The sequence below is a fragment of the Salvelinus fontinalis genome, chromosome 13 (assembly GCF_029448725.1).
Source record: "Salvelinus fontinalis isolate EN_2023a chromosome 13, ASM2944872v1, whole genome shotgun sequence".
NCBI lineage: Eukaryota > Metazoa > Chordata > Actinopteri > Salmoniformes > Salmonidae > Salvelinus > Salvelinus fontinalis.
Genome location: NC_074677.1, coordinates 5,328,696 through 5,341,857, shown reverse-complemented (window position 1 = coordinate 5,341,857; position 13,162 = coordinate 5,328,696). Strand labels below are relative to the sequence as shown.

The 13,162-nt window shown below is 43.5% G+C and overlaps 1 protein-coding gene across 3 annotated transcripts in view; it reads left to right on the top strand.

Annotated features, from left to right (window-relative positions):
- The window catches only part of spns3 (SPNS lysolipid transporter 3, sphingosine-1-phosphate (putative)), a 37,554-nt gene extending 24,933 nt beyond the window's left edge, over positions 1-12,621 (top strand). For all 3 annotated transcript variants that reach the window (XM_055941503.1, XM_055941504.1, XM_055941505.1), the window contains 9 exons: positions 280-431; positions 1,406-1,472; positions 2,048-2,190; positions 4,689-4,826; positions 4,979-5,168; positions 5,385-5,450; positions 5,703-5,801; positions 6,308-6,479; positions 7,904-12,621. In XM_055941503.1, coding sequence (XP_055797478.1) covers positions 280-431; positions 1,406-1,472; positions 2,048-2,190; positions 4,689-4,826; positions 4,979-5,168; positions 5,385-5,450; positions 5,703-5,801; positions 6,308-6,479; positions 7,904-7,968 — 1,092 coding nt within the window. In that variant the 3' untranslated portion in view covers positions 7,969-12,621. The remainder of the gene's footprint in view (positions 1-279; positions 432-1,405; positions 1,473-2,047; positions 2,191-4,688; positions 4,827-4,978; positions 5,169-5,384; positions 5,451-5,702; positions 5,802-6,307; positions 6,480-7,903) is intronic.
- Positions 12,622-13,162: the final 541 nt, after the last annotated feature.

The following is a 13,162-nucleotide window of genomic DNA, read 5'->3' as shown; positions in this document are numbered from 1 at the left end:
CAAGCTGTTTAAAGGCACAGTCAACTTAGTGCATGTAAACTTCTGACCCAGTGGTATTGTGATACAGTGAATTATAAGTGAAATGTCTGTAAACAATTGTTGGAAAAATTACTTGCGTCATGCACAAAGTAGATGTCCTAACCGACATGCCAAAACTTTAGTTTGTTAATAAGACATTTGTGGAGTGGTTGGTCTTTTATCTTCATGGCTTCACTGAGAGGGGGCAGTCGTTCACCCCTGGAATGGACTGGTAAAGTTTCAGTATTGTTGCATTGTCAGTATTTCTGGCTGCTGGTGCTGTTGAGAGCCCTGGTGGGGACAGGAGAGGCCAGCTACTCCACCATCGCCCCTACCATCATAGGAGACCTGTTCTCTGGAGCCAAGAGGACCGTCATGATCTCTGCCTTCTACATCTTCATCCCTGTTGGAAGGTCAGATTCCACACCGTAGCTTAATAATCCTCATGGTGGGGCCTCCCGGGTGGCGCAGTGGTCTAGGGCACTGCATCGCAGTGCTAACTGCGCCACCAGAGTCTCTGGGTTCGCGCCCAGGCTCTGTCGCAGCCGGCCGCGACCGGGAGGTCCGTGGGGCGACGCACAATTGGCATAGCGTCGTCCGGGGTAGGGAGGGTTTGGCCGGTAGGGATATCCTTGTCTCATCGCGCTCCAGCGACTCCTGTGGCGGGCCGGGCGCAGTGCGCGCCAGCCAAGGGGGCCAGGTACACGTTGTTTCCTCCGACACATTGGTGCGGCTGGCTTCCGGGTTGGAGGCGCGCTGTGTTAAGAAGCAGTACGGCTGGTTGGGTTGTGCTTCGGAGGACGCATGGCTTTCGACCTTCGTCTCTCCCGAGCCCGTACGGGAGTTGTAGCAATGAGACAAGGTAGTAATTACTAGCGATTGGATACCACGAAAATTGGGGAGAAAATGGGATATTTTTTTTTTTTTAAAGTAATAATAAAAAAAAAAAAAATAATCCTCATGGTGCCCTCAACACACTACCAATGGAGTGTGGCTGAAATGGCACCCTATTCCCTATTTAGTGCACTATTATAGCACCCTATTCCCTATTTAATGCACTACTATAGCATCCTATTCCCTATATAGTGCACTACTATAGCACCCTGTTCCTATTTAGTGCACTACAACATTTGACCAGATCCACGTGGAATAGGGGAGAATTCAGACTCATGCATGTGAAGTGTGCACTGTATCTTGCTCTAGTGGTTTTGCAAAATAGCAAAATAATCAAGTCCCAGGCAAGGGGAATCACACTGGAGAAAGAAAGCAAACAAAGTCTAAAATAAGTCTCTCTGCAACCAAACAGAACGTTGGGCACTAGCATTTCTTTTGGGCATTAGGCTAGTTCACATTCCAATGTCAATGTCCTCCTGTTTGTGTTTTTCAGTGGTCTGGGATACATAATAGGATCCTCTGTTGCCAATGCCACTGGAGACTGGCGTTGGGCCTTACGGGTAAGTCCCAGAAACACAACGTATTCTATTGAAATTAAGCAGCATACCTCCAGTTCCCATGTTGGGACACCACATCTTTATAACACACCTCTAATCCACACACCGTGGCACATTTATCTTCTCAGTATTTCATCAGGTGTGTATTCATTCCGAAAACCATTTACCGTGTAAGAACCAAACGGAATGAAACGGGGCGGGACCAACAAATACCTTAATTTGTTCAATAGAAACTTTTGTTTGCGTTTTCCATTTGGAGTGAACGGTTTCTGATGCGAAACGTTTTGTAACAGACAAAACTTTTCCCACAGGATCGGCATAATGTTTAGACCCCTGATGTGTTCTTGCAGCTGTTCACAAGCAGGGTCTGTCACGAAATAATGTAATTTGAGATCGGACAGTAGTAGTACTATCTGAAGAAGCAGATGAAATCATGTCATCCCTCCTGAGTCCTGTTGCCTGGCGACAGAGAGCAAGAGCAGTAGACATTCTCTCTGGTTTGATGACTCATAATTGTCTGCCGTTCTCCCTGTCTGTCTGTCTGTCGCTATCTCTGTCTGTCCATCTGTCTGTCTCAGCTCAATCCCATCCTGGGTTCCCTGGGTCTGCTCCTGCTGGCTGTGTTGTGCCCCAACCCCCCACGAGGGGCCTCTGACGCCCATGGAGGAAGTACCATAGAGCACACCTCTTACCTGGAGGACGTCAAGTACCTTCTGAAAAAGTGGGACAAAATGAGAACACATAATGCATCTTGTCTCCTTGATTGAATACTGTGTCTCCGACTCAGGGCCGGCAGTAGCCTTTTCAGGGCCTACACACCACGTGGGCAAAACATTTAGTGACCCCTCTCTTGGCGGTGGAGAGAGAAAATAGCAATTTTACAGCTACACTGTATATACAAAAGTATGTGGACACTCCTTCAAATTAGTGGATTCAGCTATTTCAGCCACACCCGTTGCTGACAGGTGTATAAAATCGAGCACACAGTCATGCAATCCTCATAGACAAATATTGGCAGCAGAATGGAGGAGGAGCTCAGTGACTGTCATAGGATGCCACCTTTCCAACAAGCCAGTTCGTAAAATTTCTGCCCTGCTAAAGCTGCCCTGGTCAACTGTAAGTGCTGTTATTGTGAAGTGGAAATATCTAGGAGAAACAACGGCTTAGCCGCGAAGTGGTTTGTATTTTTTATTTAACCTTTATTTGACTAAGCAAGTCAGTTAAGAACAAATTCTTATTTACAATGACAGCCTATCCCGGCCAAACCCTAACCCGGACGACAATGGGCCAATTGTGTGTTGCCATGGCCGAGCAGCCACACACAAGCCTAAGATCACCATGCGCAATACCAAGCTACAGCTGGAGTGATTTAAAACTCGCATCGATTGGACTCTGGAGCAGTGGAAACGCGTTCGCTGGAGTGTTGCATCATACTTCACCATCTGGCGGTCTGAAGGATGAATCTATGTTTGGCGGATGCCAAGAGAATGCTATTTGGCCGAATGCATAGTGCCAACTGTAAAGTTCGGTGGAGGAGGAATAATGGTCTGGGGCTGTTTTTCATGGTTCGGGTTAAGCCGAACCAAGGGTAATGAAGGGAAATCATACAATGCTGCTACAGCATACAATGACATTCTAGACAATTCTGTGCTTCCAACTTTGTGGCAACAGTTTGGGCAAGGCCCTTTCCCGTTTCAGCATGACAATGCACCCGTGCATAAAACGAGGTCCATACAGAAATGGTTTGTTGAGATTGGTGTGGAAGAACTTGACTGGCCTGCACAGAGCCCTGACCTCAACCCCATCTAACACGTTTGGGATGAATCGGAATGCCGACTGCAAGTCAGGCCTAAACGCCTAACATCAGTGCCCGACCTCACTAATGCGTTTGTGGCTGAATGGAATCAAGTCTCTGCAGAAAGCCTTCCCAGAAGAGTGGAGGCTGTATAGCAGCAAAGGGGGAACCAACTCCATATTAATGCCCATGATTTTGGAATGAGATGTTTGACAAGCAGGTGTCCACATACTTTTGGTCATGTAGTGTATTTTCACATTTTGCAGTTTTAAGATTATTTCCAGCAATTATACACATTTTGCTATGATTTATGCCATGTTAATATGATGGGAGGGACTAACAAAATCAATGGGGGCCCTCAGGAGGTCTGGGGCCTGCCTGCCCGGTCGGTAATTCAGCCAGGATTACTACCAGGTTTAGATAGCTGGCTAGACTAACTTGCCTCGCAATCTAAAACATTTTAGCTGACATGGGCTAATTGAGTGACTGTCAGTGACTGACATAGCTAATTGAGTGACTGTCAGTGACTGACATGGCTAATTGAGTGACTGGCAGTGACTGACATGGCTAATTGAGTGACTGGCAGTGACTGACATGGCTAATTGAGTGACTGGCAGTGACTGACATGGCTAATTGAGTGACTGGCAGTGACTGACATGGCTAATTGAGTGACTGGCAGTGACTGACATGACTAATTGAGTGACTGGCAGTGACTGACATGGCTAATTGAGTGACTGGCAGTGACTGACATGGCTAATTGAGTGACTGGCAGTGACTGACATGGCTAATTGAGTGACTGGCAGTGACTGACATGGCTAATTGAGTGACTGGCAGTGACTGACATGGCTAATTGAGTGACTGGCAGTGACTGACATGGCTAATTGAGTGACTGGCAGTGACCGACATGGCTAATTGAGTGACTGGCAGTGACCGACATGGCTAATTGAGTGACTGGCAGTGACTGACATGGCTAATTGAGTGACTGGCAGTGACTGACATGGCTAATTGAGTGACTGGCAGTGACTGACATGGCTAATTGAGTGACTGGCAGTGACTGACACAACAAGAGGAAAACTGCTGATGCACAACCACGTTTCAAAATTACACCTTTGTCTAACTAAGTTAAGACCCCGACTGAGTTCCTTTAAACAAAAACAAAAACAGTTGGTGGGAGGCCCCTAGCCCCATGCAGTAGGGTTACAAGGGAAGGGTATATTACTGGTAACTTTCAAAGTTTACCAGTAAACTACTGGAATTTTGGAAACTTTCAGGATTTTATGGAATTTTCCATAACATGTCAAATGTATAAAATTATTTTTAAAATAAAAAATAGAATGACAAAGCTGTGAAACATTCTCCAAAATATAACTCACCAACTTAGTGAATGCTGTTTGTTTAATATCTCTGTTTGTTTCTCCATGCAGTAAGAGTTTTGTGTGGTCGTCTCTGGGAGTTACTGCCATGGCTTTTCTGACTGGAGCTCTGGCCTTCTGGACACCCACCTTCCTGAGCCGAGCTCGGGTCACTCAGGGCATCCAGCCACCCTGCGACACCTCCGACAGGTATGAACAAATAAATGAATGAACAAATGAATGAAAGCCTTTTTTTGTTGTTGCCTGAACTCTGACCTTTTCATTCTCTTCGCTTGAATTCCTTAAAACAATAACACTTTAGTTACATGTTTCAACTGTTTTAAAAAAATCTTTCTGTCCAGTTACATCTTCGGGGTGGTGACGGTGGTGACGGGTATTTTGGGTGTTTCGTTGGGCAGCACCATCTCCAGGAGACTGAGGGACAGGGTGCCCAACGCAGACCCCCTCATCTGTGCTGTGGGCATGCTCAGCTCCGCCCCCTGCTTCTTCGGCGCCATCGTACTGGCGTCTACAAGCATCCCTGCCACTTATGTATGACCTCAGCTCTTTAGCTTATTCTGCTTGCTCTTTGGGGTTGCCAGGGCACTGTAAAAAATCACTTTGTGACAAGTGCTGATGGACAAAATACTTCAGAAATGAATTTGATTGAGGTCCTGCTCTCACTAGGAGCTGCCAAAATGCTTTTGAACAAATGTTACGTTGACCAGATGTTGTTTTGGATACCTGTAAATGTCTCATTCTGCTCAGGTGTTCATCGGCATTGGGGAGACTCTATTGTCACTGAACTGGGCCGTTCTAGCTGATATCCTACTGGTGAGTTTGATTCACTGATATCTTTTGACTCTTCAGATGGGACATTACATTAACCCAACAGTCTCAGTGAGTTAGGCATATGTTCCTGTGTGACAAAGTCTATATACCTTTCCAACCCTGCAGCCAAAGAATTGACTTGAGCAAGCTAGTTCTTGATTCTACTTATGTGACAAAGCCTCATATATATATATATATATTGCAGTGTATTTATAAGTTAATGAGTTCACCTGGATGTATTCCTTCTTTTCTCAGTATGTGGTGGTGCCAACCAGGAGAGCTACAGCTGAAGCTCTGCAAATCATGGTCTGTCATCTCCTAGGAGATGCCGGAAGCCCTTACCTGATAGGAGCTGTAAGACTGTCATTCATGGTTGAATCAAAACTCTTAGGCCTACAGTATGGTGTGTATGTCGCAGATTGACATTTATTGGGATGAGTCTTGTCCTTGAGGCAGAACTGAGCGATTTTTGCTAGATGGGCCAGCTGCAAAGTCAAAATTGGCTATATTGTAAGAAATCATGAAAACAAAAATGAGCTTTTTGGTCTTAATTTAAGGTAAGGGTTAGTCAGTAGGGTTAGCAGTGTGGTTAGGGTTAGGTCAAAAATCAGATTTGATGACTTTGTGGCTATGCCAGCTAGTGACCACTCAGAAGTTCTGCCTCCAGAACAACATTCATGACAAAAAACGCTAACCTGCGTGCGTGTGTACGTCAGTAACCAGTGATCATCAAGGTTGAGGTCAATTTCAATTTAAAAAAATGTTCTCATTAAATTATCATTGATTTGACTAAATTGAATATGGAATCGTGTCAGGCCCCTGTGACTACTGCCTCTTTTCATGCCCCTATCGGTCTGTAGATCTCAGACGCTCTGCGTACATACCAGCCTGACTCTCATACGTGGAGTTTCCGTAGTCTGGAGTACAGTTTCCTGCTCTGCCCTTTCGTAGGGGTCCTGGGTGGGCTCTTCTTCCTCATGACAGCCCTCTACATCACAAAGGACAGGAAGAACGCAGAGCTACTCACTGCAGGTACTATAGTGATGTATGGTTTCATATGGGTATATGGTTGATGTATGGCTTCATATGGTTGATGTATGGCTTCATATGGTTGATGTATGGCTTCATATGGTTGATGTATGGTTTCATTTGGGTATATGGTTGATGTATGGCTTCATATGGTTGATGTATGGCTTCATATGGTTGATGTATGGCTTCATATGGTTGATGTATGGCTTCATATGGTTGATGTATGGCTTCATATGGTTGATGTATGGCTTCATATGGTTGATGTATGGCTTCATATGGTTGATGTATGGTTTCATTTGGGTATATGGTTGATGTATGGCTTCATATGGTTGATGTATGGCTTCATATGGTTGATGTATGGCTTCATATGGTTGATGTATGGCTTCATATGGTTGATGTATGGCTTCATATGGTTGATGTATGGCTTCATATGGTTGATGTATGGCTTCATATGGTTGATGTATGGTTTCATATGGTTGATGTATGGTTTCATATGGTTGATGTATGGTTTCATATGGGTATATGGTTGATGTATGTTCTGCTTGTATGTTTTTCGACTAAACATGCCAGCACTGTGAGGGGTAGGTTTGAGTTAGTCTCTTGTGATACGATTAAATAAATGTCTTGTTACTGGCACGTGAGATTTGATTCTTGGCGCCAAGGTTAGATTTGATACTATTTGGGTTGTTATATGCCATACAGTTCTACATCCTACCTTTTTTAATGTTCTGGAAGTATGATGCAAAGCCAAATAAGTGTGTGCGTGTGTGTACGTGTGCACATGCGGGTTTGAGGCTGGCAGTGGACTAGCTCTTGGAGTGTGTTTGGTCGTTGTGTTCGCTAGCGTTGGTGCCGAACAGAGTCATGACACATGATCGTGATGCTTACTCAAGGCCATGCCTGGACAGAGGCTCTCTTTGTCCCCTTCATAACTCCTCTGAATCATCCCAACACGCTTCCTCTCAGAAACTGCTCTTCCTCACACCCGGATAGACAACACAGACACACACACACACACAATCAGTACAGGTCCTTGATTAGGTTAAAAGGGAAACAGACAGTGAGAGGGCAAGGCTCCCTCCACAGACAAAGGCAACATTGTGTTTTAAGTTTAGTATCTTGTAAGTGTAGTATCTCAGATACCTCACAATCCTCTTCAGTCTGTGGGCCTGTGTTTATGAGTCGTGATAGAAGACCCACCATCTCAGGAGATAAGAGTTGGTTCCTTCCTTCCTGATAAGCTTTTCTGTCATCTCTCTCTATGATTTCCGACCTGTATTACTCACATCAGTCATCTGCAAAGCAATTGTTTCACATGCATGATACCGTCTAGTAGTTGCCTTTGTGTTCCAGACAGAAAACTTTTTCATGTCTGATACTGTTTCCCTGGGTCTCTATCTTACTGTACCTCTCTCTGTGTGTTTCAGGGGTGTGTGATCCAGTACATCCTCCTACTCAGTTTAGTGCTATGGCAGGCTCCACAGATTGCTGAGGTGAAACTGGGATCCTTGGAGGACACTCAGGCTAGAGGAAGATATTTTACATTAGATGTTGTTTGGTATGTGACCAAACTGAGAGTTCGGGTGACTGACTGTGGTACCCCAGACCACTCTATACGAGAAAATAATGGAACTGGTAAAAAAAAAATCATATAGAACGATTCCAAAGCTGCACACTGATCCAAAGAAAATGAGTTGTGATCCATCGTACACAGAACTGTTGTTAAATGATGTGCCTTTTATTACAAAAAAATGTACACCATTTTATAATTACTGTCTTTTTGTCTGACCACATCAATGTTTTTATCTCACACAACCTTAATTGGGGTGGCAGTTAGCTAGTGCTTAAGAGCGTTGGGCCAGTAACTGAAATGTGGCTAGATCGAATCCCCGAGCTGACAAGGTAAAAACCTGTTGTTCTGCCCCATGAACAAGGCAGTTAACCCACTGTTCACCGGTAGGCCGTCATTTTAAGTGAGAATTTGTTCTTAACTGACTTACCAAGTTAAATAAAGTTTTTTTTTTTTTTATCTAAAAAATAATAATGGTCCTTGTAGTGTCCTAAACCATACCTGCCTCTGAACAACTGAATTCTCTGGGGAACAAACCAGCAACAATTGAAAAAAAAACATTTAAGACCAGCGGATGAATCTGTCAACCCATCCATTTTGTTAGGACGTTCCAGGTTGACCTCTCCCTCCCCAGGCCCAAGCTTCCCTCTCCCTCCCCAGGCCCAAGCTTCCCTCTCCCTCCCCAGGCCCAAGCTTCCCTCGACCCACCCAGCAGCCAGCTGCTTCTTGCTAATGAGGACGGTAGGGGGCCTGAGGCTGGGCTGTAGCAGGAGGTCCTGGGTTTGAGATGGAGGCTTCTCCACTCCACCTCACAGTGTGCAAGGGAATCCCCTGCTAATTCTCACTTTTTTCTAGCTTGGTCAATCCACCTATTAAAATAACTGCAAAATGATTAGAATAATGACCATTTGGCAAAGAAATGTGGAGTTTAGTTGCTGTTGAGTATATGTACACTGAACAAAAATATAAAAGCAACATGCAACAATTGAAAAGATTTTTACTGAGTTACATATAAGGAAATCGGTAAATTGAAATAAATGAATTAGGCAGTAATCTATGTATTTCACATGACTGGGCAGGGGTGCAGCCATGGGTGGGCCTTGGAGGCCATAGGCCCACTCACTTGGCAGCCAGGCCCACCCACTGGGAAGCTAGGCCCAGCCAATCAGAATTAGTTTTTCCCAACAAAAGAGCTTTATTACAGACAGAAATACTCCATGTTTTCCCCAGCACAAGGTACACCTGTGTAATGATCATTCTGTTTAATCAGCTTCTTCGTATGCCACACCTGTCAGGTGGATGGGTTATCTTGGCAAAGGAGAAATGCTCACTAACAGGGATGTAAACAAATGTGTGCACAAAATTTGAGAGAAATAAGCTTTTTGTGCGCATGGAAAATGTCTGGTGATTTTTTTATTTCAGCTCATGAAACATGGGACCAACACTTTACATGTTGCAATTATATTTTTGTTAAGTGTAAATATGTGTGTGTTTCTATCAAAGTAAAACATTTGGTGTATTTAAAGTCTTGTCTTGCCCAGTGCTCTTTGAGCCTATGTTGCACACTTTTTTCAGTCTAATCATATTCACTTGAAATAGCCATGTTTCATCAGGAAAACAATACATGCAGTTATTCAGAGAGCAACAAATCAAATCAAATGTATTTATATAGCCCTTCGCACATCAGCTGGTATCTCAAAGTGCTGTACAGAAACCCAGCCTAAAACCCCAAACAGCAAGCAATGCAGGTGTTGAAGCACAGTGGCTAGGAAAAACTCCCTAGAAATGCCAAAACCTAGGAAGAAACCTAGAGAGGAACCAGGCTATGAGGGGTGGCCAGTCCTTTTCTGGCTGTGCCGGGTGGAGATTATAACAGAACATGGCCAAGATGTTCAAATGTTCATAAATGACCAGCACTTGGCTGTAGAACAGTTCAGTTGAAACTGAGCAGGAATTAAATACATTACAATAATTTTCTGAGAGTTTAACAGAGAAACTTTTGAATATGCCTATTAATTTTGCAGGATGTGACTGTAGTCTACCATTAGGAAGGCTGCTTGTGTTCTGAGCAGATATTAGGTACACGTAATGTCTGTCCTGACAGTATACTGGTATTACTGGCTGTGTGGAGACTGAATGGGGCTTTAATATCCCTGAGTTCTGGGCTCTAGCTATTAATGAGCTTGGTACCCTCCATCACCTGAATAATAAGCGAAGCTGTTAAGAGGTCATCTATTTCTACCAACATTCGAGATGCTGCTATCCCACGTGTTTCTCATAATGGTACTGTTCCACTCCTAACCAACCAGAATGATATAAAAAAAGTTTTTTTTTTTTTTTTTTTACAACCAGTACTTGAAGTTCAGGGTGGATTCAAAACGATAAAGTAATAAATGGCGCCACCTGGTGCCCGGATAGCAATTTACAGTAGATCTCACAGGGGAAGAGCTAAATTCCTGACATTTAATCCTAGTAAAAATTCCCTGTCTTGGGTCAGTTAGGATCACCACTATTTTAAGAATGTGAAATGTCAAAATAATGGTAGAGAGAATGATTTATTTCAGCTTTTATTTCTTTCATCACATTCCCAGTGGGTCAGAAGTTTACATACACTCAATTAGTATTTGGTAGCATTGCCTTTAAATTGTTTAACTTGGGTCAAACATTTCAGGTAGCTTCCCACAATAAGTTGGGTGAATTTTGTCCCATTCCTCCTGACAGAGCTGGTTTAACTGAGTCAGGTTTGTAGGCCTCCTTGCTCGCACATGCTTTTTCAGTTCTGCCCACACATTTTCTATAGGATTGAGGTCAGGGCTTTGTGATGGCCTCTCCAATACCTTGACTTTGTGTTCGGTAACCTATTTTGCCACAACTTTGGAAGTATGCTTGGGGTCATTGTGCATTTGGAAGACCTATTTGCGACCAAGCTTTAACTTCCTGACTGATGTCTTGAGATGTTGCTTCATTATATCCACATAATTTTCCTGCCTCATGATGCCATCTATTTTGTGAAGTGCACCAGTTCCTCCTGCAGCAAAGCACCCCCACAACATGATGCTGCCACCCCCGTGTTTCACGGATGGGGTGGTGTTCTTCGGCTTGCAAGCCTCCCCCTTTTTACTCCAAACATAACGATGGTCATTATGGCCAAACAGTTCTATTTTTGTTTCATCAGATCAGAGAACATTTCTCCAAAAAGTACAATCTTTGTCCCCATGTGCAGTTGCAAACCGTAGTCTGGCTTTTTTTATGGCAGTTTTGGAGCAGTGGATTCTTACTTGCTGAGCAGCCTTTCAGGTTACGTCGATATAGGACTGGTTTAACTGTGGATATAGATACTTTTGTACCTGATTCCTCCACCATCTTCACAAGGTCCTTTGCTGTTGTTCTGGGATTGATTTGCACTTTTTGCACCAAAGTACGTTCATCTCTAGGAGACAACGCATCTCCTTCCTGAGCGGTATGATGGTTGCGTGGTCCCATGGTGTTTATACTTACGTACTATTGTTTGTACAGATGAATGTGGTACCTTCAGGCGTAGGCCTTGAAATACATCCACAGGTACACCTCCAATTGACTCAAATTATGTCAATTAGCCTATCAGAAGGTTCTAAAGCCATGACATCATTTTCTGGGATTTTCCAAGCTGTTTAAAGGCACAGTCAACTTAGTGTATGTAAACTTCTGACCCACTGGATCTGTGATACAGTGAATTATAAGTGAAATAATCTGTCTCTGTAAACAATTTTTGCAAAAATTACTTGTGTCATGCACAAAGTAGATGTCCTCACCGACTTTATTTGTGAACAAGAAATTTGCGAAGTGGTTGTAAAATTAGTTTTAATAATTCCAACCTAAGTGTATGTAAACTTCCTACTTCAATTGTATGACACATCGCACCTCACTCAGTGTCAGATGGTTACAACACAGCATTGACATTATAAATTCAAACATTTATTTAACAAATAAACAAATTCAACATGTATTGTACGTCAACAGGGATTGGCTAAATCATGAATGTAAAAATAGCTAATAAATAGAGGAGAAAATTATCAAGTAAATTAACTTTAAAAATGTATTTGATAATGTTACTTTGCTGGCTACAATGTTTCAATTTGCTGTTGTGGCAAAATCAATTTGATTTCATCCCAGCAGGAATGCAGAGAACCAAAATATTCCTTCGGGGAAGCTCCCAAGCCATCAAGAACCACGCCTCACGCCATTGGCCGTTCGATAGCCACGCTTTCACCGCCGCGTTCATGTCATGCCCTGACCTTAGTTCCTTTTTTATGTCTCTATTTTGGTTGGTCAGGGCGTGAGTTTGGGTGGGCATTCTATGTCTGATGTTCTATGTTGTTCTATGTTTTGTATTTCTATGTGTTTGGCCTGGTATGGTTCCCAATCAGAGGCAGCTGTCTATCGTTGTCTCTAATTGAGAACAATACTTAGGTAGCCTTTTCCCACCTGTGTTTGTGGGTAGTTGTTTTCTGTTTTGTGTATTGCACCTTGCAGAACTGTTCGTTTGCCGTGCTTTTGTTCAGTGTTTGTATTTATTAAAAGTATTATGGACACGTACCACGCTGCACTTTGGTCCTCTTCTTCTTCTCCCGACGACATTCGTTACAGTTCGAGGAGTAGCAGTCTGCCTGCCGCAGTGCCACTAACCCTAACCCTAGCAAGCTAAATGCCACCACGCTACATGTAAACTAAGCAAGCTAGTTAGCGGATTAGATATGTTTACGAGTAGAATTGCTTGTTTTCAGATACAGAAATAGAGCTAAAGTTTTATCATTGGCATGGTGGTTTCGACCTGGGTCCACCCTATGGTCCCCCTCAGCCCTATGTTCCTCCTCATCCCTATGTTCCCCTCAGCCCTATGTTCCCTCAGTACCCACTGGCTCAAATGCTTACTGTCCAAATAATTTGTGTTGGCCTTGTTTGGGGTTGGATATCATTAGAATAATACCCAGTGTGCTTTGCAAGTGTTCATTTCCACATAACATTATTCATTTAGCAGACACTTTTATCACACCATAGTGCCATGGCACTTCTGATACCAATGCAGTAAATTTGGGGTCATAAGGGGCAGGGTTAGGAAGTAACGGTTACATGTAAC